General features: G+C 54.2%; 6 protein-coding genes across 6 annotated transcripts; 2 read left to right on the top strand and 4 right to left on the bottom strand.

The window, feature by feature from the left end:
* Positions 1–2,513: 2,513 nt before the first annotated feature.
* On the top strand, positions 2,514–4,379 carry CGCA056_v009770 (Inosine-5'-monophosphate dehydrogenase; the record flags this gene model as incomplete). The annotated part of the gene is made up of 3 exons (XM_037325017.1): positions 2,514–2,994; positions 3,188–4,133; positions 4,187–4,379. The coding sequence occupies 3 exons, from the start codon at positions 2,514–2,516 to the stop codon at positions 4,377–4,379; spliced, it is 1,620 nt and encodes a 539-aa protein (XP_037176536.1).
* Positions 4,380–4,881: 502 nt separating this feature from the next.
* Positions 4,882–6,796, bottom strand: PbP450-1-3 (Cytochrome P450 monooxygenase 1; the record flags this gene model as incomplete). The annotated part of the gene is made up of 5 exons (XM_037325016.1): positions 4,882–5,044; positions 5,146–5,312; positions 5,404–5,718; positions 5,792–6,661; positions 6,746–6,796. The coding sequence occupies 5 exons, from the start codon at positions 6,794–6,796 to the stop codon at positions 4,882–4,884; spliced, it is 1,566 nt and encodes a 521-aa protein (XP_037176369.1).
* Positions 6,797–7,927: 1,131 nt separating this feature from the next.
* Positions 7,928–9,592, bottom strand: CGCA056_v009768 (uncharacterized protein; the record flags this gene model as incomplete). Its single annotated transcript, XM_037325015.1, has 1 exon — positions 7,928–9,592. One exon carries the CDS (start codon positions 9,590–9,592, stop codon positions 7,928–7,930), a length of 1,665 nt encoding a protein of 554 aa, XP_037176701.1.
* Positions 9,593–10,647: 1,055 nt separating this feature from the next.
* Positions 10,648–12,800, bottom strand: CGCA056_v009767 (Uncharacterized protein; the record flags this gene model as incomplete). Its single annotated transcript, XM_037325014.1, has 2 exons — positions 10,648–12,402; positions 12,453–12,800. 2 exons carry the CDS (start codon positions 12,798–12,800, stop codon positions 10,648–10,650), a joined length of 2,103 nt encoding a protein of 700 aa, XP_037176465.1.
* A 1,231-nt stretch (positions 12,801–14,031) lies between these two features.
* On the top strand, positions 14,032–14,394 carry CGCA056_v009766 (uncharacterized protein; the record flags this gene model as incomplete). Its single annotated transcript, XM_037325013.1, has 1 exon — positions 14,032–14,394. One exon carries the CDS (start codon positions 14,032–14,034, stop codon positions 14,392–14,394), a length of 363 nt encoding a protein of 120 aa, XP_037176467.1.
* Positions 14,395–15,878: 1,484 nt separating this feature from the next.
* Positions 15,879–18,838, bottom strand: bglB-3 (Beta-glucosidase B; the record flags this gene model as incomplete). The annotated part of the gene is made up of 7 exons (XM_037325012.1): positions 15,879–15,927; positions 15,982–16,472; positions 16,519–17,821; positions 17,872–18,091; positions 18,147–18,405; positions 18,457–18,582; positions 18,641–18,838. The coding sequence occupies 7 exons, from the start codon at positions 18,836–18,838 to the stop codon at positions 15,879–15,881; spliced, it is 2,646 nt and encodes an 881-aa protein (XP_037176463.1).
* Positions 18,839–22,041: the final 3,203 nt, after the last annotated feature.

Raw genomic sequence — 22,041 nt, 5'->3', positions numbered from 1 at the left:
GCGATGAGTTGAATTATGTTCGACCTTTGGTCTCGGGTCCGGGTCGGGCGGACTATTGGTCTTCTCTCGGTTCTATGGTGCTTCGAAAAGGACCAAACAAGACGAGAGAGCAAAGTTGGAAATTCCGAAGCGACCTGCGGCGGCGCTTTGAGCGCGAGGAGGAGGAATGAAGTTCGGACTCGGCGCGCACTGCGCAAACAAAGAGAATAAGTCGACGGTTGATGGCGCTGCAAGGGCAACGTCGACAACGATGACGGGAAAGAAATATTGGCCTTGTTTGTCAAGGACGATTAATGATGGCAACCCACCAGCCACTACAATTGACAAGCGTGGTCGCAATCTCGTCAACGACCAAGTGTGGGTGGGATGTTGGGTCGTTTGAAGGTCGGGCAATGGTGGATGGAGGGGAGGAGGGGGAGGGCGACGGGACCTGATAAGGCAGTTTGTTTGTTTACTGCTGCAAGAGGTAAGCGGACTGCGGCAACCAGCCCCCTTGCAACCAGGGTGTGTCCAACACTGAGTGCCCAGTCAAAAAACGCCCAGAAATTCTGGTGGCTAGTCACTCGAGTGGCCCCTGCGTCGCACCCGCCCGGCTTTTTAAAGTGGAGACTTGTCGAGCGAATCTTCCGTTGCACGGCCCTCCGCCCCGCCTCCGCCCTCTGTCAATTGGCTTGTCGTCTGCTTTCTCTGGGCCTGGACTGGCGCTTCTGCGCAGGGCAGTCGCAAAGATGCCCAACATTGCAAGGACGATGTGGACGACGGGATCTACCAGAACGTGGTTCAGGCACGTCCCCGGGGGATCGTGGATGAGCACGCCTCCACCGATTCGACACATGTCATTGTCTGCCCCATTCTGCTCGGCGACACGTCGACCATCCTGGCCTGGGTGCTGTCGTCCAAGAAACCGATATTCAACCATCGATGGAAAATTGGGAGAGTTCTTCATTGCCAGGGCACAGCCTTGGGGCCAGGATAAGTGCTGGGCAACAGATCATGTGAAGGCCAGTTGTGCTATGTTTTTGACGGTTTCTCGAAGCTCTTCTCGTTTGCAATCGCTTCATTCACACAGCAAACAAGTTGAGATCGCTCAATGGGTACGGATACCTTACTATAGGTAGGCCAATCTATCTGGAAATCCTCTTCAAGGCCATGGAAGCAGGCATGCTCCGTTTGCAAGACTTTGCGACTTAGCAAATGGGATCAGGCGTTTCGAAACAGGGTGTTCTGGTCTTGATAGTCCATTCATAAACCAGTGGTTGTTTTTCTTTTCTTTGTTCCTTTTTTCGGTGTACTGGGTTCGACCAATCAGAGCTCAGCATGGTTGTCGTGCTCCGTCAGAGAGCGAAAGTTGCGGGAGACGGCGCTCGGCGTGCCATCTCTAGCACCCGATTAAATTGACACACAGACGTTGTGGCTCATGTCCGTATGACATGAGCCGAGAGAACCGATACTTGTGGCTGCTGCAACCAAAAGCCACATCTGTCTTTTTTCTCGTGTGCAGCCTACTACTGCACCGAGTGCCTCACCAGTTTCAACTAGACTCAGAGGAAAAGCAAAAGTAAAACTGGACGAGACCTGAGGATCGAAGCTCAACGCTGATGCTCTGGCTTTCCGCCCCTATCGACCGCATCGTGGTGACTGGGACAGCTCTTCAGTTCAAACAGACATGCTTGCTGCCCTTCGTGTCAGGCTCAGCCCAGCAGCTGCATTCAACCCGAGCAAGGGTTGTCCTGCATCTGTTGCTCTAGCCAACCAAAGACTCCAAACTTTGCAACGCGAGTCCCGAACAACAGAAGTTGTTTTCCCTTGTTGTCGTCCCCGAACCAAGAAGCTTTGCCCGCGTTGCCATGCTGCGTAAATAACCCTTCTTGCTTCATAATGGAAAGCCCCGTAGACTTCGTTTTCTTCTCCAAGGGTTGCTCCCAGACTTGCTTCATAGGGTCCAACGATTGCCGAGCTTAGCTAATCCACAGCTTTACTGTGCCTCTCTTAGGAGCACTGCTGAGACTCTTATCGATGCAACCCAAGACGCCAAACTCATCTAGGACGGGACGTACGCGCTGGTCCGCGTATCAACCGCGTCCCATAGCAGCTGCAATTTTTTGCATGCAACTTACAGGCGTGAACTGTAATGCGCATGCAGCTTCCCTAGCAAACATGCGGCCAGAGTCGGTGTTCAGGCCTCGGTCAGGCCATTCTTGGCACAGTGAAGCGGCCGTTGCATGAGTTGCGCCGCACTGTGGCTCCTCACCGCCTGCCCCTCCTGCCCCTCCATCCGCCGGTCGCGCACCGCGCAGGGTCCCAATCCCATTAAAAAATTTCCTGCGGGGTGTCGTCTCGAAACTTTTTCTCCTTCTTTCTTACGGGAAGAAGAGACCTATCTAACCTTAGTCTTCGAAATCGAGCTCAACTACTCTGTGTACTCTTTCGAAAGACTAGCAGTTCTTCAACTCCGTACTTTTCTTTTCTCCTCCATTATACCCCTTTGTTTTTCTTTGGAAGACGCTGAAAAAATGCCTTCCACCAACGGTATCAACGGCGCCAAGGTGCTGGACTCCAAGTCCGCCCTCCAGGTCCTCAAGGAGTACGAGAGCCGTGATGGCCTAGACATCAACGAGCTCATGGACACTAAGAAGCACGGTGGTCTGACCTACAACGACTTCCTGCTCCTTCCCGGCTACATTGGCTTCCCTGCCTCTGCCGTCACTCTGGACTCTCCCGTCACCAAGCGGGTCACCCTCAAGACCCCCTTCGTCTCCTCCCCTATGGACACCGTCACTGAGCACGAGATGGCCATTGCCATCGCTCTCCAGGGTGGTCTGGGAATCATCCACCACAACTGCTCCCCCGAGGCCCAGGCCGACATGGTCCGCAAGGTCAAGCGTTACGAGAACGGCTTCATCCTCGACCCCGTCGTCATCAGCCGCGACACCACCGTCGGCGAGGCGAAGGCTCTCAAGGAGAAGTGGGGTTTCGGTGGTTTCCCCGTTACTGGTCAGTATTTCCCTCGAAAATTTCTTCCTACCCCCAGCTCTACATGATTACAAACCTTTTCAATTATAACTTTCGTTCCACCAAAAGACGACCATGTCGTCATGCGGAGACACTTTACTATGATCCCAGCTTCTTCTACCAGAGAGAATGTGTCCACGTCTGTTAGCGAGCCATGGCTAATCACCGTGAACAGAGAACGGCAAGCTTGGCTCCAAGCTGCTCGGCATCGTCACCAACCGTGACATCCAGTTCGAGGAGGACTCCAACCAGTCTATCGCCAACGTCATGGTCACTGACCTGATCACCGCCCCCTCCGGTATCGACCTTGTCGAGGCCAACAAGATCCTCGCCAAGTCTAAGAAGGGCAAGCTGCCCATCGTCGACAAGGACTTCAACCTCGTCTCCATGATCTCCCGCTCCGACTTGAACAAGAACCAGCACTTCCCCCTGGCCTCCAAGCTGCCCGACAGCAAGCAGCTCCTATGTGGTGCTGCCATTGGCACTCGTCCCGAGGACAAGGAGCGTCTCCGCCTCCTCGTCGATGCCGGTCTCGACGTCGTCATCCTCGACTCCTCCCAGGGTAACTCCATGTACCAGGTTGATATGATCAAGTGGATCAAGAACGAGTTCCCCGGCGTCGACGTCATTGGCGGAAACGTCGTTACCCGCGAGCAGGCCGCTACCCTCATTGAGGCTGGTGTTGACGGCCTCCGTATCGGTATGGGCTCCGGCTCTGCCTGCATTACCCAGGAGGTCATGGCCGTCGGCCGGCCCCAGGCTGCTGCCGTCCACTCCGTCAGCAGCTTCGCTGCTCGCTTCGGCGTTCCCTGCATCGCCGACGGTGGTGTCCAGAACGTCGGCCACGTCGTCAAGGGTCTCTCCCTTGGTGCCTCCACCGTCATGATGGGCGGTCTCCTGGCCGGTACCACCGAGTCCCCCGGTACCTCCTTCGTCTCCCGCGAGGGTAAGCTCGTCAAGGCCTACCGTGGTATGGGTTCCATCGACGCCATGCAGGACAAGAAGGCCGGCAACGGCGGCAAGGACAGCCAAAAGAGCAACGCTGGCACTGCCCGCTACTTCTCCGAGGGCGACAGCGTCCTTGTTGCTCAGGGTGTCACTGGCTCCGTTGCTCACAGAGGGTGCGTTTCCTCTCCGTTTTGCTGTACTGACCATTATGCTGACCGCGCTGCAGACCTATCTCCAAGTTCATCCCCTACCTGGCTGCCGGTCTCAAGCACTCCATGCAGGACTGCGGTATCCAGTCTCTCAAGGAGCTCCGCGAGTCTGTTGACAACGGCATTCTCCGCTTCGAGCTGCGCACTGCCAGTGCCCAGATGGAGGGTAACGTGAACATGGAGTCTTACGAGAAGAAGCTGTTCGCCTGAGAAATGGCGAGCAACAGCTTGAAATGATGATGTGATGGGAATATATATGGAAAATGGTTGAGGCAAAAGTTATTGGGTATGGATGGGGAAAAAGGGATTTACTCAAGAAAATGCGCCTTTCCTCCCTCAAGGGTATATACGCGCTACATAAGGGAAGGGACGGAAGCAGACAGTCTTGCTTAGGGCGGCAGTGCTTAAAAAGTCTTCAGCGGAGTTTTTGGAGTCTTACGGGCAGGCTTGAAGTGCCACAGTAGAGATGAAGCGTATTGAATACCACATCCCCCACACGGGGGCACGAATGAAGAATTTTCAACGATTACGAACAATGGTCATGTCCAATTTTCTGCCTGTGATGCTGTCTGACGAGGGGTGCTCGGCGTGGTATCTCCATAACCGGGCGGTGGGTCTCCGCACCGAATGGGTACCGGCACGGAGCCGGTCGGTGACCAGGTTGAGCCCTCTTTTCCCTCTTATCTCAGCCGCTGTTCTAACTCTAAGATTCTCAGTTTCTCACAACAGGCTTCAAGTACACGTTGAGCGCGCCCTTGGCCCACAACACATAGATCATCTGTCTCTCCATCCAATCCTGGCTGTCGTCGGCGAGCACCAAGTCAAAGTTCCAAATCATCCTCGCCAGCATGATTCTCATCTCGACGTAGGCCAAGCTGGTCACGGTTAGCCTCTGGCTGGTCTCTTCCCTCCGAAAGATACCATGCAATGCTAAGGAGACGTGGAACAGCAGCGAACAAAGGATAGAGAGACTCACTTTCGTCCAAGGCAATTCCGAGGCCCCAGGTGGAACGGCTGCAACGCCTCTCTCTTGTCCGTCGCATACTCCGGGTCTCCCAAAAAGCGCTCCGGATGGAATTTGAACGGGTTCTTGAAGTTTCTCTCGTCGTGGTAGGTGGCCCACTGGTGAATCGCAACGATAGTCTGCGTAAGCTGGTCAGCGAACATCCAGCAGCAAACCTCCTTTTCATCTCGGCCACAATTCCTGATCGCTCGACCGCCGTCAACAACTCACATTCTCTGGGATGTACTGCCCGCAAACTGTCGCCCCGCCTTTGGGCACCTCCCTCGGCAGCCCCGTGGGTACTGGCGGATACATACGCAGCGCCTCGTCCAGGCAAGCCAGCATGTACGTCAACCTGTTCACCGATGTGAGGTCAATCTCCTCCTCGGACGCAAACATCGTCCGCACCTCCTCCACCAGCTTCTTCATCTTGTCCCGGTTCTTGAGCAGCAGGTATGTGACCCCGGCCAAGACCGTTGCCGTGGTCTCGGAGCCGGCGATGATGAGGATGCTGCTATTCGCCTCGAGCTCGTCTAGCGACATGTTCTATACGCTCTTCAACGATAAAGATGCCACTTGTTTGCTTGTAAGAAGTCAAGTAAGATAGAAGAAAACTCACCCACTCATCCTTCTTCTTCAACAAACCCTCCACCAAGTCCGATCTCGGCCCGCTCTTGCCTAGCTCGATCCGCCTCAGCACCTTCTGCATCGTCATCTCCCGCTGCTCCTCTCTCCGCCGGTGCATCGCCTCCGTCGACAGCGCCGCCGTGATGATTCTCCGCAGCCACGAGTAGTGGTTCGCCGTCTGGAACGCCACGCCCACCCGCACCATCTGGAACACGGTCCGCACCCACGGGTGATAGTCCGAATTGTCCAGACACCCGAATGGCTCCCCGAGCGCGAGGTCGCCAATGATGTCGAACGTGCAGTAATTATACCACAGCGTCAGGTTCACCGGCTCCTCATCCCCCTTCCTCACAAACGGCGTAGCCTCATGTATAGAAGCCGCCGACTGCCTCGCCGCCTGCTCCTTGAGCCGCTGTATGAAGAGGTCCACATACTTCATGATAACAGGCTGCTGCTCCCTCAGCGCGCGGTCGCTGAACCCATGCGCCATCTGCCGCCGCAGCGCAGCGTGCTGCGGCCCCAGCGCCGTGATGATGTCCCGGGGCAAGCCCGGGATCGGCCGGTAGAACGTGTCCGACTTCTCAAACGTGCCGGCGACGCCGCCCCCAGCGTTGGCCCCGACCTTGTGGCCGAAGATCACCTTCCAGGCGTCCGCGTCCGAGAACGCCAGCTCGTCCGGCGCGACGCGTACGACGGGGCCGTAGCGGCGGTGGAGGTCGAGCATGTCGAAGGAGATTGTGCCGCGGACGAGTCTGTAGCAGTACGCGGCACGGGTTGCGCGCATCAGGAGAGGTCCGGGGAAATGGCGGAGCGGGTGGAAGAAGATGTTGTAGACGACATAGGAGACGGTGTAGATGGACGTCTAATTTATGTGAGTTTCGGTCACAAAGATTCCGAGGACGTGACAATGAAGGCATCTCGAACGTTTACGGCGGGAGGCACTTACAGCAAGAAGGACGAGGCCGAAAGCCTGGAGCATCAGAGTGGTCACCGCCATGTTGTGTCAGTTGCGATTAATTCCAACACCATAGATACTACTGACGCTACACACCTACCACCTTTTCAAACAAGAGGTCTGGACTCGTCGTGGTATTCATACTTTTTTCTGCTTGTTAGCTTCAGGGGCAAAGCGGCCCACGTGTCGATGCCCCAGCTCCTTCATTTGCTCAAGGCATCCAGAAACTCTCATTGTCAGTCGTTCCGAACACGACAACCTCTACACAGCGTTACCCTGTCTCAATGACTCCTCATTCCCGCTAATCAGACCGACAAATTTCTCCACAAGACGACTAAATAAGCAATCTAGGCAACGCAAAAGCCAAAACGGGAAACCTCCCGCAAGCTGTCCTCCGCACCACAACATCAGACGGTAATCCGTAGCACGAACCTTCCCGCAGTCAAAGTCGTGAGGGGTGCGCCATGGGAAACTATACCCGCAAGCCAGACCATCCTGCGGTTCTCTGCCTGTACTGCCGCGCGTTTCATTGCAGGAACAGTCGACCACCCTCCCGGGCTCTCGCTGCTATCGGGCCCTGCCATCAGCCCGCGATACGAGCAGCGAATCGCATTCACACCCGAACGAAAACGAGCGCGTCGTGTTCTTCATAGTATATAGTCATGGTGTATACGAGCCCAGGCTGTCGGCGCCGAGTCGTTCAGTTGCCAACAGTTCTCAGAGGTCGGTGTAGCGCATGCTTTTCTGCCTTTGGATACTGGTGTGGATGGGTTTACTTGATTGCGGCGCAGTTGAGAAGCTGTGTTCGTCCAAACCTATCTTCGCCGATGCTCTGTATCTTTTATCGAGCTTGGCAAGATTATTGAAACATATCCGCAGGCATAAGTAACGGCCGGTGGCATGGCTCGCTTTGATCACCACGAAACATCAAAAAGTCTTTGAAGTAATGAAGGAAATTCCGAACTCAGCAAGCCATTGCATTAATGATCTGGAGAATTCCTAGAGAACATAATGATAACTAAGCGTCAGACGATGGCTGCGCAAAGAAGTAAAAGTCTGTCGTCCGTTCCCAATGCGTTGATTACCCCGTACATGCAGACAGCGCTGTCAACACGGCCTCATGACAAATAGTAAATTCGCCAGTCTTGATTCGTGAAGTCATGTTTAGCTCCTTCAGTAGTCCACAGGCTCTTGCTTGATAAATGGAATGTGTTCCCTGGCGGGGAGAGTTGGAAGCGGCCGCTGCAGTATGGTGCAGTTTGCTCCTGTGGCAAAACTGGGAATATCTCCCGCTTCTCTCATGACCTTGTCCTTAGACTCCTCTTCATCTGGTAAATTTCGGGCGTGTTGCTTCTTCTTGGTCTTCTTCGATTGCTTCAATGCGGCTTGTTTCTTTCGTTGCGTCTGAGGTTGACGGCGGCACGGCTGCTTTTCGGGCTGAGCATCGTCGTGCTTAGCTGAATACACTGATTCAATCTTGCTCTGTGCTCGTTGCATCTTGGACTTGACACTGCAGTAGCTTTGCCCGGTGGCCATGATAGTCTGTGACCCAGGCACGAGTGAGCAAGCCTGCCCCGGTCGAAGTACCGTGTCGGGATCTTGAACCAATTCGTTGAATGTGTTGCTGCTCTGGCGATTGTATTCGTAAGTTCGCCAATCTGGAGCATCATAAGCGCTCGAAGGATTTTGGCTCAACTTGAGTGAGAACTGTTTGGTGTGAGGAAGGGGGATGGACGGCATCCCGCCTTGCACCCAGATGGCAACCCAGCAGTTGTGCGATCTGATGGGGGCTTTGTTGGAGCGCAGACGGACCAGGTACTCAAATCGGATCGCCTTTCTAGTGCTCTTGCCGCCGCGGCGAGACGGCATCTTTGGACATTCGTCGAATCCGTGGGCTCGAGTGTTGCACAGGGGGCATGCATCGATGAAACCATGACCATCCACTGGTCCGATGCAATCGCAAACCTCGTGGCCAGGCCTGTCACAGTTACCACAGACAATCGCTAGCGGTACCGGAGCTGGCAGTTGCTTGCGTTGCGAATCTGTAAGAGCGAGGTTCTCTGGGTGACTTATCTCCACTTTTGGCAGAGCAAGTTCATGATGGGGACCCAGGCTTTGCTGCTTCCAAGAGGCAAGCTCCTGGCGGGCCTCGTCTAGCTCTGAGAGTGCTTTCAGGAGCTGTGCCTCGACATTCTCTTGCGGATTGGCCTGCAAAGACCTACCGAAAGGCTGAGAAGGCATGGACGTATTCTTGTCAGCACCGAGGTCCGTTCCCATCGCAACTGCTGGTGTGTGTCCAACTCCAGGCTGACTAGGAGTAAACTTCATCGAGGACCAGGTCGAAATGGCCCTGGCCAGGCTGCCTTCGTCTGCTCTGAGAGACTCCTTGGTGGATTGTCCAGCAATATGAGTGATTGAGAGGTTGGGAGGCAGTTCGGGGTCCTTCCAGGCATCATCAGGATCGGTAACGGAGACGAAATCCCCAGCTACAGATCCAATCGAGCAGCTGGAGCCAGCCTGGTCAGACACAACGCAGACAATATCATCGTAGACGGTGTCGATGGACCTGTCGCCCAAATGGCACCCCTCGGCTTGGAGACCCAAGCCTTTGATGAGAGTGCCACCGACCAGGGTGCTGCAATAGCGAGAGAAGAGAGCTCCGTCAATGTGGTACACATTCTCCAAGACGAAGCTGACCGAGAGGCTGGACGGCAGCAACGCCGTTCCGCCTGGACGCGTGTCGTGGATGATGAACACGTTGGTGGCGGCGTTGCCGATCGTCAACTTCCCACCAAAGGCAAAGATATCGCCGTTAGCAGGTTCGGGAAGTGTCTGCATGTCTGCCATCACCCGTCGATCGTTCGCACATCCAAGTTCAGAAGCGAGGAAAAATTTGTTGTCTGTAGGAGATTATCGATGTGCAGTTGGCGACTGGCAGAATTTTCGTGGGAAGGATGGAAGTGCCGAGAAGAAAATGCTACCTAGGTAAGGTGTGTAGGTAGGTAGTGAGCTTTCATCTGAGAAAAGAAGGAAGTCGCGACGAAGAGGAAGGTGCGGCCGCCTTGTCCAGTCTTTAAGGGCTAAAACAGGTTGCGCCTTCCAGTGTCGGACTCATTCATTTGGAAGGTGCCAGAGTCATGTAGAAGCCTTGGACTTGATTCACTTACCCTTCTGAATACAGTGACAGTGGTCTTTTCCTTCCTCAAGACGGCTCAATCAGGGATTTTGTACCAGGTATGTTCGTTAAACTCGGCAACTTGGTTGAATCCCGACTTCCACCCCGAAGATGTCTCTTGAGTACTATCTGGACCCTCGCAGGCGCTATGCCGGGTTTGCTCTAGATATCAACAGGATATTTTGGACCGGTCGTTGCTACTGGACGAGTGCTCGTCATTTTGATATCATCGAACATACTGTGCAAGTTATCCCAGGTTCTCAGCTCAACAACGATGTGCCTGGCAAAGCAGCGAATCAAGCGTGCGGTTCAGGGGCATGAATTTGCTGCTCAGGCTTGCTTCTGCTGATACAGACTGCGGACGGAATAAACCCAGCAGGGACGATTTGAGCTAGCAGGGCTTTAAGGGGAAACTGCAAATGGGTCTGCATTTTGAACACTGGGGATGGTCATGCTTTCAGACTGCGTGAATGTATCATGTGTAACTTCAAGAAACCATAGTCATCAAAGGCTTGTAACTCAAAGCCTTTGGACTCTTTGACAGATGTGCTATAATACAAGGAAACGACAACGCCGACGGACCTTTTTTTGTATCCAGTGACTCGACCCAGCAGTTTTTCAGTCAAACAGCCCGCCAATGCAAAATCCGCTCGATGCCAGAGTCTTCGAAAAACGATGATGAATGATAATAATACATGCTGGAGAATGCGGAACCTCTCTATCCCTTATATGCAAGATATGACCAAAACAAGACCACCATCCACGTGACTCTCCACGTTGAGAAGCCAATCTCTCGGACCACGCGTCCAACAGTCGTTCTCGACCGCTGCGACGCTGCCTTCCAAGTCAACCGAGGCTTGCCGGCTCCGTAGAAGTCGTCTTGGAAGATTTCAATTCTCGGTGTGCGGTGCCCCCAGCCTTGCTTCTTTTGCTTGGTCTTGGGTGGCGGGAGAGGGGCGGAGCCGTTCATCAGCGATCCGCTTCTGGTTCGTGACGACGAGTTGGTTTGGTACCGGGTTCCGGACGATGCCGAGGTCGACCGCATGTTGTAAGTTCCTTCGTCCTCTACCTTTTCCTTGAAAGTGGGTAGAATGGCGCCATTCGGCTGCTCTGCCTCCAGAGCGAACGGCGTCAGGTTGAGGACAGGCACCAGGAACGATCGGATGCCAATGGCGACAACGCTGACGAAGATGAAGCCGACGTACTTGGCATAAGTAGCCAGTTGGTTCGGCAACAAGCAAAGATGGGTTTGCAGCGTCTTTTCCGGAGCGCCGGGAAGAGGCTTGCCATTGGCATCGACGGGGTTATACAGACTGACCATGAGGAAGCCGGGGGTCGGAACACCCATCGCCATGCTCATGCTCTTCACGGTGATCTCGCGGACGCTCTCTTTCTTAGGGGAATGAACCACCTCGCAATAGTCGTGATCGTCACCGGAAAAGACATGAACCACATTGCCCACGCTCTTCACGAGATTGACAGAGGCGTCTTCGTCCAGCACATTCTGGTATTGATAACCGCCGGAAACCGAGATTGCGTTCCGATGATCCGGGATGACGGGACCTTTCTGACCTCTTGGCGGTTTGGCAGGAGGCCAGTGCTCCCGGTACGGTCCGCAGGGAGTTCCCGGGTCTCGGTACAGCGGCACATGCGTGAGAAGAATCGTGGGAAAGTCGGGACCGTCTTCGCCTGGCGCAATCGTCGGGACGTTTTCGACGTCCGCCGTTTCCAGATCTTCCACCAAGTGGTTGTACCCAAGACCCTCCACGTCGCCCCTCCAGAAGCGCAGTTCCTTCTCCACAGCCTTCCTCTTGGTGAACTTTACGTCCTTGAGAAAGACGTCCGCTGGCGTGTGAATCGGTCTCAGATCGCCTCGCTCAGCTTGCACCGATGAGCTGGCGCTCAAGGAGAGAGTATCGACGGAGACAATAGAATGATTGCCAATTACGTCGACGCGATTGACGTCGCCAAAGAATGATGCGAAGCGCTCTCTGACCGACACCTTGACCTGGTCGCCGTAGCCAAGGTCGTGGTTACCCGGCAAGCTTGCAACCAGCTTGCGCCCTCTCTGCCAATTCCCAGCCTTCGTACCACCGAGGCTCGCCCAGTCGCTGAAGAATATGTCGCCGAATCGTTCGTACTCGCTCAACCAGTACTTGTCGCCGTAATGTTCGTTCCACTCCTTTGCGTGTGGCCGCTCGCTCTTGGGTCGTCGCGCAGCTGCCCATTCAGGGTCTGCCCAGTCGCCTTTGCCCGTCTTCCACTCTCGCCCGCCGTCGAATAGATCGCCCAAGAAGAAGAGCGAATCGGGTATCAACTGCGATTGAAGCTGCGTGAAGCCTCTCCGAAGGTAGTTATCGGTAATGAGTACGGTTAGCTCTGACAGAGGCCACGGCCTTCCGGGGTATGAATGAGGGTCGGTGATTTGGGGGTCGGCAACGAAAATGAGGTGGTGAGGGTTCGCTCCTGCGGGCTGTCCATTGTCAGTATAGCATCCTCCAAGCACGCAAACGCTCAGCTTACCCAGCTCTCCCAATTGCTCCATCTGCAGTCGGCGACCCGACTGCTGAACACCCAGCGCTCGCCCCAAAGCAGGATGAGCAACCACAAGCACACCAGAAGGTGGGGGAAGCTCAGGAGGCGGCGCGCGGTGAGGTTCTGGCGCAGCTGCCAGCCGGCCTGGTACAGCATGTTGATGGTCATGCGTCGTCCACGGGTTTGCCAAAAATGCCAGAGTCTTTGCGATAGTCGGGCAGCGGCGTTGAGGACAGGTCTGGCGCGGTCGCGGAAGCTACCGCCACTGTGTTGGAAGAGCAAAGCCGAAGGACCTTTGCCCTTGTAGGCGTACCCGTTGCTGTAAGGCGGAGCCATCATGCCGTGGTGCGCCCGCGTGCCATTCCCCTGCAACTCTGGGCTGGCTGCTCCCTTTTTTTCTTTTTTTTTCGGGCCCCCGGAATGGAATGGTCGCAGAAGCCTGACAAGCGTGTGTGGGCAGGCTTGCGTATGCGGGTGTATGTACTATGCGCGCCGTGTGTGTGGGTGGATGGAATATGGGCGCGCGGTTCTTCGGCTTCGGCAGGTCGCGCGCGATTGTCTCGGTCGTCAGGAATGGATCTGGGGGTCGCAGTCTCAAATGGTTGATATGACACAAGGTTGGAACGATGGAATGAAGCAAGGGAAAGGTCCAGTCAACGTGGGTAACCTCAGTCGGGTACAACGGAACAAAGAAATCCAATGGGAAACACAAGAAACACGTTTTGCAGCTGTCTGTAGCTCCGTTACAAAGGCTGTCGGGCGCCTGCGTCAGAGAGCTGAGAATGGAGAGGGGAGATAATGGAGGAAATGGGCATTGGAAAATAAAGGAGAGAAGACGCGTGGCGACAATGAACCTGAAGGGAAGGTGCAGGAGATGTGTCGCCGCACCCATTTCACGGATCACGATATGGCCACGGGGCGGTCCTGGCAGCTTGGGATGCCCCCGACGCCCTCCACCGGCCAGGTCCCCGCTGGGGGGAAACGTCGCTGGAAGCACCCGTGGGCCTAAGGTAGGTAGGTACGGATAGCTGCTGCAGCTGAGCCCACATAGGTAAGCAGCACACTTCAGCTCGACTGGGAAGGGAGCTCCACACTGACGCTCCTTTTTCCCCGGGGCTAAGTAGGTACGCTCGGCAGGTCTAACCCGCAGAAGCAACCTACCTTCCGCTCTTGTTCCTTTTGACACGCCGAGTCTAGCCTTTACCTATGGATCGCAACTGAAGGATTTCCCGGCATGGGACTTTGGTCTTTCGACCATCAGCCCAAGGCTTGGACTTCCAAGGACTCTCAACCATCAGCATCGCCTATGACGCCCTCTTACACTGACATTCCAGGCTTAGAAATCAACCTCGGTCGAGTGAACAGCCAAGCCAGAGTGATGAGCCGTGTCCAAGAGCAACAATGCATTAAACGCTCAAATGCCACTCAAAGGCATGAATGAACTCAGCTAACAAACAAGCTCTCGCCTAATCGACCTCATCAAACTCATCTCAACACCACCAAACTTACAAACAAATCCCACAGTCCCCACCGGGAACAACAAACTCGTCACACACACAGCCGCGCAATGGAACAATTCGAGTTCCACCCCGCAGCCTCCGCCCCCGGCCGCTCCTGGACCGAGCTGGAACCCGGCGTCGACGAGATGCTCCTCAACGCCGACCCGGCCACCGGCCGGCGCACGACCCTGCAGCGCTGGCGCCCCGGCGCCGCCAACCGCCAGCCCCTCTTCGTCCACGACTACGTCGAGGAGATCTACCTCGCGCAGGGCGACCTCTTCGACGTCCGCCTGGGCGAGGGCTGGACCGAGGGCGCCTACGCATATCGCAAGCCCGGCATGGAACACGGCCCTTTCCGGAGCGAGGGCGGTTGTTTGATGTTCATCCTGTGCATACCTGTCGCTGCGGATGGCAAGGAGAAACAGGCCTGAAAGCAGTGTCGTGGCGAATCTAATGTTGTCGTTGGCTGAGACGGGATGTGTTCATTTTCGGGTTAATGAGGGGCGTGTGCTTTGCTGGCTGAGGTAATTCCATTTATTCAAAATAATGAAGCCATCGCCACCTCCTCTTCTCCATTGAAACGTTTCCTCCATATAGACTTGCTCCTACACACACTCAAGAATCTTCGCCGAAGAGAAAGTCCCGTAAGCCGACACAACGCTGACCGGTCCGAGACTTCAACCGTCCTCCGCACACCATCATACATGACTTTATCAAAACACCACCAGCATCATCATCATCGCCGCAAAACTCTTGGAACCGACACATGCCTCGTGACTCTCGTGCTGTACAACTCCCATTCAGCCGGCTACCGAGACGAGATTGGCTCCGCTGCAACGTTGATACCACGTCAGATCGCAACAAATGGCGCCTCTCCGCGGCATGTCCATGCGAGCTCGTGAGCTGTTTACACACCCAGCCCCCCAGCTACACCTCTCTACATAACGCCGTGGGCGCCTCCCTAGTGACGACGAGATCCATGGCTTACAACATCACATGCCATCGCTACACCATCCATCCACCCAAACCCCCAGAATTGCCAAGTTCAAACCTCGTGGCTGCGAGACACCACGCAACCCCCCACGGCCCCATGCTCACTGCAACAGGCCCAGCAGACGATCACAACATCAGTCCCCCAAAGCAGCACATACACGTGGACATCGACAATCAACACGAACCATGTCTTCTTCATTAGCATATATTGGTGGAAACAAAAGACCTTCATCATGGCCAGGGGCTTCACTGGGAGACAGGGTACCATCGAGCTCCCCTCACGATGCAAGATAAGGTAAGGCTCGGAGCACGCCCCCATCAATCCGCTCTGGGAAGCATGGAAGCTTCGTCCCGAGATCCCACACCACCGTCTACAACCCAGGCACTTTTGGTAAACGGTATAAGTCGCCGTTACAGGCAGAAACGTTTGAATAAGCCGACTGGTTCCGAGGCGTGTACCTTAGGCCGAACCGTTTCTTGGAACACCATGCATGTCTCTGGCGGTAAGTCTGGCACGAGACTCACTTGCAGATTCCCATAACGTACAAGATTGGATGCTCTGTCAAAGACGTAATCGATACATTTGCGACACGAGCCGGGCTTCTATTACACTCTTGTCATGTGCCCCCTGAGTAGACTAAAGTCCACTCCCATGCAGATGAATAACGCAGGCAGTCACCGATATCCTTTCTTAAGGTCGAATCCTGTACCTGGAGCCCCCCATGAGTTACAAAAAGAGGGCGTGATGATGAAGGAGTGCAACGGAGCTTGTCTTGTTCCTATGTAGAGACGTTGGTGACCTGGATGTGTCCACAAATTCATACATCTACCCGGCTATGACATCTCAAACATGGTGAGATACATGACTGAAATAATGAAACATATGGCATGGTATGTATCCTGGATCAAAAGAAACTCAGGTCTAGAAAACCCAGCTGAAGGATTCTTTCACATCAAATTGGACAGAGTGTCTGGCAGTCACGGTTAGTGCCTGTACCTCGCAGGTGACAAGAACGGCAACTTACTTGATGTCAGCAGATGACGCGCCAAGTAGGACTTTGAAAGTGCCCTCCTCAGCGATCCATCCCGGGACGGATGTGTCATAGTAGCCTACGGCGTACTTGTCCAGGTAAATGTGGAGGTGCTTCGTCTCCCCGGCTTCCAGGAACACCTTCTCGAAAGCCACAAGCTCCTTTTCCGGACGGGGTAGCCTCGACTTGTCATCACGCACATAAATCTGCACGGCTTCGGAGCCAGACACTAAGCCGATATTGCTCACCGCGAAGACCACCTCAATCGTTCCCCGGGACGTAAGCGTCTTGGTGCTGATCGAGGGGCGTCCGTACTCGAAGGTGGTATAGGAAAGGCCATGACCAAATGGAAATAGAGGCTTGATGCGTGCTCGCTCATAGTGGCGGTAGCCAATGTATAGGCCTTCACCATAGTTGACCTTCAGGTTCTCCCCGGGCCAATTGTTGTAAGCAGGGGTGTCTTGAATGCGCTTGGGGAATGTAGACTACAGGACATTAGTGGACGCTGGAGACGGGAGGGGTGGTACAAACCGGGAGCTTCCCACTGGGATTCTTGAATCCAAAGAGTACATCGGCAAGAGCGTTTCCGGCCTCCTGTCCCTGATACCAACCTTGGATGATGGTGGGCACTTGGTCAACCCACGGCATAGCGACTGGTGTGCCGGATTGGTTGATAACGACAGTGCGGGGGTTTGCCTTGACAACTGCTTCGATGAGCCTGTCCTGGCTTCCGTCAGACGGAAGGTCCATTGTTTGTCTGTCGTATCCCTCAGATTCCCATTCCGCGTCGAGCCCGACGATGACAACAGCCACGTCTGCTGCCTTAGCGGTATCTACTGCCTCTTGGAGGAAGTCGACCTGGTCCTCTTCCTTGAAACCGATTCGGCAGCCTCCGTACTTGTGGGTGATGCCGAATTGCTTCTGCTTGGCGATGGGCCGGAGTTCGTTGGTCATCTCGACCTTGAGCTCAACCGGCTTCCCAGCCTCCATGTCGACGTCAACCAGATAGTCCACTGAGCCGTCAAACATGGCTTCCCCCTCTTCGGTCCAATCCCATAGATCCAAGGCAAGCTTTCCGTTGACATACAGCTTTCCAGGCCCAACACTCATGAAGCTGACAGTATGCTTTCCGGTTGTCTTCGATGTTAAATAGGTGGTAGCGACGGCTGACCATTCAGGACCAATTTCGCTGAGCGGGGCAGAGTCCCAGAGGAATAGATCTGTGTTGGTGCGTCTCTGGATGACGATGGGTTCTCCCTCAAACTTATCACCGGCGTACCAATCAATGCCAACGCCTGGCTTGCCCGACTTCTCGGTACAGTACGGCGACGCGACCGGAAGCCACTTGTAGATATGGCATCCTTGCGCAAAGGTGACTTCCTCCTCTGATGCAGCCCGAATGCTCTCCAGAGGAACGGTTCTGTAGTATGGGTTGAGACTAGCACTGCCTCCACCTCCTGCAATTGCTCGATTCGCATTTGGTCCTATCACAGCGACCTTTGTTGTTTTGGGGTTCAGAGGAAGGATGGCACCATCATTCTTCAGGAGGGTAAGCCCCTCTGCTCCTGCGGTACGAATGAGATTTCTTGTCGATTCTCGATTGTCCTCTTTCTCCGCTTCCTCTGCAGACATATCGTCGCCCTTTAGACGTTCGACCAAAGTGAGAACATTCTCGGCGGCACGGTCAATGTCCTCTTTGGCAATCTTGCCGTTCTTCATCTCTTCAATGACTTTATCGAAACGCCACTTGGAAGAGTAGGGAAATTCAATATCGCATCCCGCAATGATTGACTCGGATGTAGAGTTGGTACCGCCCCAGTCGGAAACAACAGTTCTAAGCAATGTCAGTCAAGTCTTTAAAGAAGTCATCAGAGGTAGATTTACCCATCGTAACCCCACTCGCCTCGAAGAATGTCCCGAAGCGTGAAGTTGTTCATATCCGCATGCACACCGTTGATAAGGTTGTAGGAAGACATCAGAGCCCATGGATTCGCCTCTCGAACAGCGATTTCAAATGGTCGAAGGTAGATCTCGCGAAGCGGACGCTCCTGGATGAGGGAATCTATTGTCAATCTATGGGTCTCCTGCTCATTGCCCACGAAGTCTATCGAATCTTAGCATTCAAACTGATAAAATGTCATTGCCCGGTGAACACAAACGCTTTATGGTTGCCGCAACTCCTTTTTCCTGTAGGCCAAGGATATACTGAGCGGCCAGCTTCCCGGTCAGAAGGGGGTCCTCAGAAAAGGACTCGAAGTTGCGTCCACCGAGAGGATGGCGATGCATGCAGACGGTGGGCGCCAAGAGAACGTTGGCAGACCTAGCCTTGGCCTCATCTGCCAGATGCTGTCCGACTTCGTAGAGCAGTTCCTTATTCCAAGTCGCTGCGAGAGAAACGCCGCAAGGGAATAGTGCAGCCTTGTATAGTCAGTTACCCATCATTTGGAGTACTCGGTCAAAATGACAGACCTTGGTTCCCCCGACAAATATCCCCCCGCGAGCACCATTGGGACCATCTGATGTCTTGATCGCTGGGATATTCCTGGATGGGATTGTCTTTGTTCTCCAAAAGTCTGCGGCTGTAAGTAGAGATACCTCCAGAAAGAGTCAGCAACATTTCTCCATATTACTGAAGGGACTTCATTAGCCGTACCTTCTCTTCAAGCGTGAGCTGCTCCAATTTCTTCCTCGCTGCCACCCTGGTGTCCTTCATTATCTGCTGCACCTTTTGTTGGGGGCTGTATGGAGGAGAGAACTCCGTGTTTGGGGTTGAGTTGCTCATCTCGGTCTCTGGGGGAGTGGCTGGCGGATCGACTTCGTGATCCTTAGCTCGCTGAGCCAAACTATTCATGTTGGGGTCGAGCTCCAGTCTTCAGACCGAAACACTTCCAACTTGCGTAGCAAGACGGACAGCGAAATGTTGTGGGTTGAAAGATAGCGATGGCAAGGATACAAGGAGCCTGACGCCAATGCCCAAAGGTATGTTCAGTGTAGAAAATGGAATGAGAAAGGTCAAACCATAAAAGAAACCCTGACAAGTAATCGTGTCGTTTGCAAGACGTGCTTCCTCGAATCTGACCACTACGGGGGGAAATTCGACATGTAGTAAGCTTCAGATGAGAGAGAAGCAATACGGTAGTGATGGACTCATATAAGACTTATATGGAACCCGAGGCGTGGGTGCACTGCCAGCACAAACGCTTTTCAGCAGACGAGGCCGACATTTAACCGGTACAAATGAAAGATCATCACTAGGTATCAAGATAATATGGGCCAACGGCGGAGAGAAAAAAGACGGGAATGATAGCAACAGGTGTGGAAGGGGGTGAGCGAGGAAGATGGCAAGATACCACACAGGCAGGGGACGTAAAGAAGACTAGTATGCGCAGGGACGGAGAGCCACTTCTCCCCGGATAAGGAACAAACGGAACCCCCATTCGTAATATGCCGGGTGTATGAGGGTATTTCTCCGTCCGTATATGATACAAAACGGAGGCATCGGGTCAGTAGGAGGATGGGAAGACCTCATGCGCAAAATACTTCAGCTCTCCTGCAGGTGAGGGATGCCGGTATTCCGCTGACTGCTGGCGCGTTGATAACCCAGAGTGCCTTCTTGGTCGACGTCCCATACAGGATGTTGACTTGCAAGGTCCATGCCTGCTCTCCATGGATGCTGCGCCTTTGTTATTTTGTTGCATTCTGGGCAAAGTAGGCACGCCGGTAGGGGCGGACCGTTTCTGCGGTGGAAGTTGAATAAGCTGAGAAAACTGCACAGGTTGGGGTTGATTATTTGGGGAGTGCATCAGATTGACAAACTGACAGTGAATAGTGTGACTGAGTGGGGGAACCAGGCACACCGAAGCGCTGTACAGCTTCCCGTCAGAGCATTCCCAGGGGGTGAGGTTAGCTAAATCGTGCATCTTCTTGGTTGTAACATCGGTTACGGTTCCGTTTAAAGCATCGTACCTTTTTTCAGGGCTGCCATGTTCGTACCTCCATCATTGCATGGCCGCAAGATGTGGAGCTAGCACCAGCTAACAGTAACTAGAAAAAAGCCCGAAGCAGGATGGCGCAGGAAGATGCAGGACCGTATGCTTCGAGAAAGTCGTTGGCCCTGTTTTCCTTGGCCTAACGTGTCCGTTGCATCGTGATAATCGACTCCGAATTATGGCAATCTCCAGCAGCATTAGGATGAAGAACCGCCATTGACCTTGTCTTATTGGAATGTGGGATCCCAGAACAAGCCGAAAGATTTGTGGTGAGAACCAAGATTCACCTCAGTATCCCCGCATGCCTCCAGTCACTCCACATAGCCTCTCCATGGGTGTGTTAGGATGGGGCCCCCGGCATACCGGTTGCTATCGCCGCATGGTCATGGATACAGGGACCGTCGGACAGGCTGGCCTTCGTCGCTTCCATCCGACGAAGAGGGCCTCAAGGTGGGATCGCTTCAGAACTGCGCATTGCGTGCAAAGTCCAGCTGATAATTCTCAATAATCAATCTACTGAAATAATGCCACGGATACCAAACCAGCTGACGAACATGGTCTGCTGCTGGCTAATGCTTCGAGCGGCCAATGGTGTGAAGTATCTCACGGTGCAATGTCCAGGCACCATCTTCCGACGGCCCTTCGATGCAGAGAATCTTGCAATGCCGGGACTTGGCAGTTTGGCAGTGGCAATTGCACACAAAGCACACCAATGAGGCCACTACCCGTGCTCTCGCAGCACAGCAAGAAGCTGGGCATCTTCAGAGCTTCTAGAACCCGTAAGAGATCGGCATCATGTACAGTTGAGTGGTGAGAGATATAAAGGGCCGCATTTGGCCACTGCGATTTCAGTGGTGAAGGCGGCTATGGTTGGGAGAGTGATGTCCAGTAGGATAGGACGGACGGGAGACTGCATATGGCTGACAGGAGCATTTCGAGATCCACGTTGCCTTTTCCTCGCTCCTGCACCAACCCTGACTAGAGGATCCAGCTGGCGGCGCGACGGCCCGGCTTGCCCGTACGGCCGCGACGGATTGGCTAACCGGAGAGAAAATGCCAGGGGTGGTGGGGCCCGAATTCCGAGTCCCAGAGGGACGGCTTTTGACCATGCTTGTTTCCCGTAGCGGCATGACTGGTGTCGTTGTTGCTGGTGATTCTGTGTTGTCCGAAAATCGTTCCTCAGCTCTGGCAAGCCTGCTGTTGGTCAAAAATATGACTGTCTGAAGCGTCGAGGCTGCAATGGAAGATTAGGCCGTTGAATCGCAGGCTCTGGACATGATCAACGCCAGAGTTTGCCATGCCGACTGTCAGTCTGAACTTTGATTTGCAGAGCGTACGGCGAATTCTATTTCCATGAACCGGGATTGTAGCCAGACGTCTTTGTTGTTTGGAACGAGAAACCCGACACGGGGGATTGCCGTTGACAGGATGTGCCACGGACATGGAGGGTTGCTTCGAGGTACGGTGTCCGGCGGTGCCTGGTTTCTGGGCATGGCGGGATTCCGAAGTGTTGGAGGGCATGGTCCATCGACAAACGCCAGAGTGCGACGAGCCGAGCGAACAACTTCGACACGTCCAGGCATCGAGATGTTCTGGCGATTGCTGCCTCGCTTGCATGGCGAAGTCGCATTCTCGATTTAAAGAAGAGGATCACCGCCGCCTAGCAAGCCGTTTGGCGCAAATGGATGACACCCTGGAAGCGGTCGATAATAGAGTTTGTCCAGGGTATCAACCTCTGTGCGCTGGCGTGCGAACAGAGGGTGTGCGGTTTTGCGGTTCAGGAACCGGTTCGATCAGCCATCTTGTGACGAAGGTTCATCCCATCGATGTGACGCAGACAACAGAGGTTCTTCGCTGCTCCATTCCCGCTGGGACTTCACATGCAAAATCTTCCATGACGAGGATCGGAGATGATGCAGGCCGGTGATATGCAGTAATTTGGTCGTCAAGCTCTGCATCTGCATGGGCAGGCAGGAAGTCAAGTCGGGGTGTTGAGATGTGGAGGTTGCAATATGTGAAGGAAGCATCACGGAAGGAGGATTGCGCGCTTGGCAGTGCGAAGTTG

Source organism: Colletotrichum aenigma, assembly GCF_013390185.1.
Source record: "Colletotrichum aenigma strain Cg56 chromosome Unknown KSG_Cg56_contig06, whole genome shotgun sequence".
Classification (NCBI taxonomy): Eukaryota; Fungi; Ascomycota; class Sordariomycetes; order Glomerellales; family Glomerellaceae; genus Colletotrichum; species Colletotrichum aenigma.
Note: the sequence above shows the minus strand (reverse complement) of the source record. Positions and strands in the feature narration are given on the sequence as shown.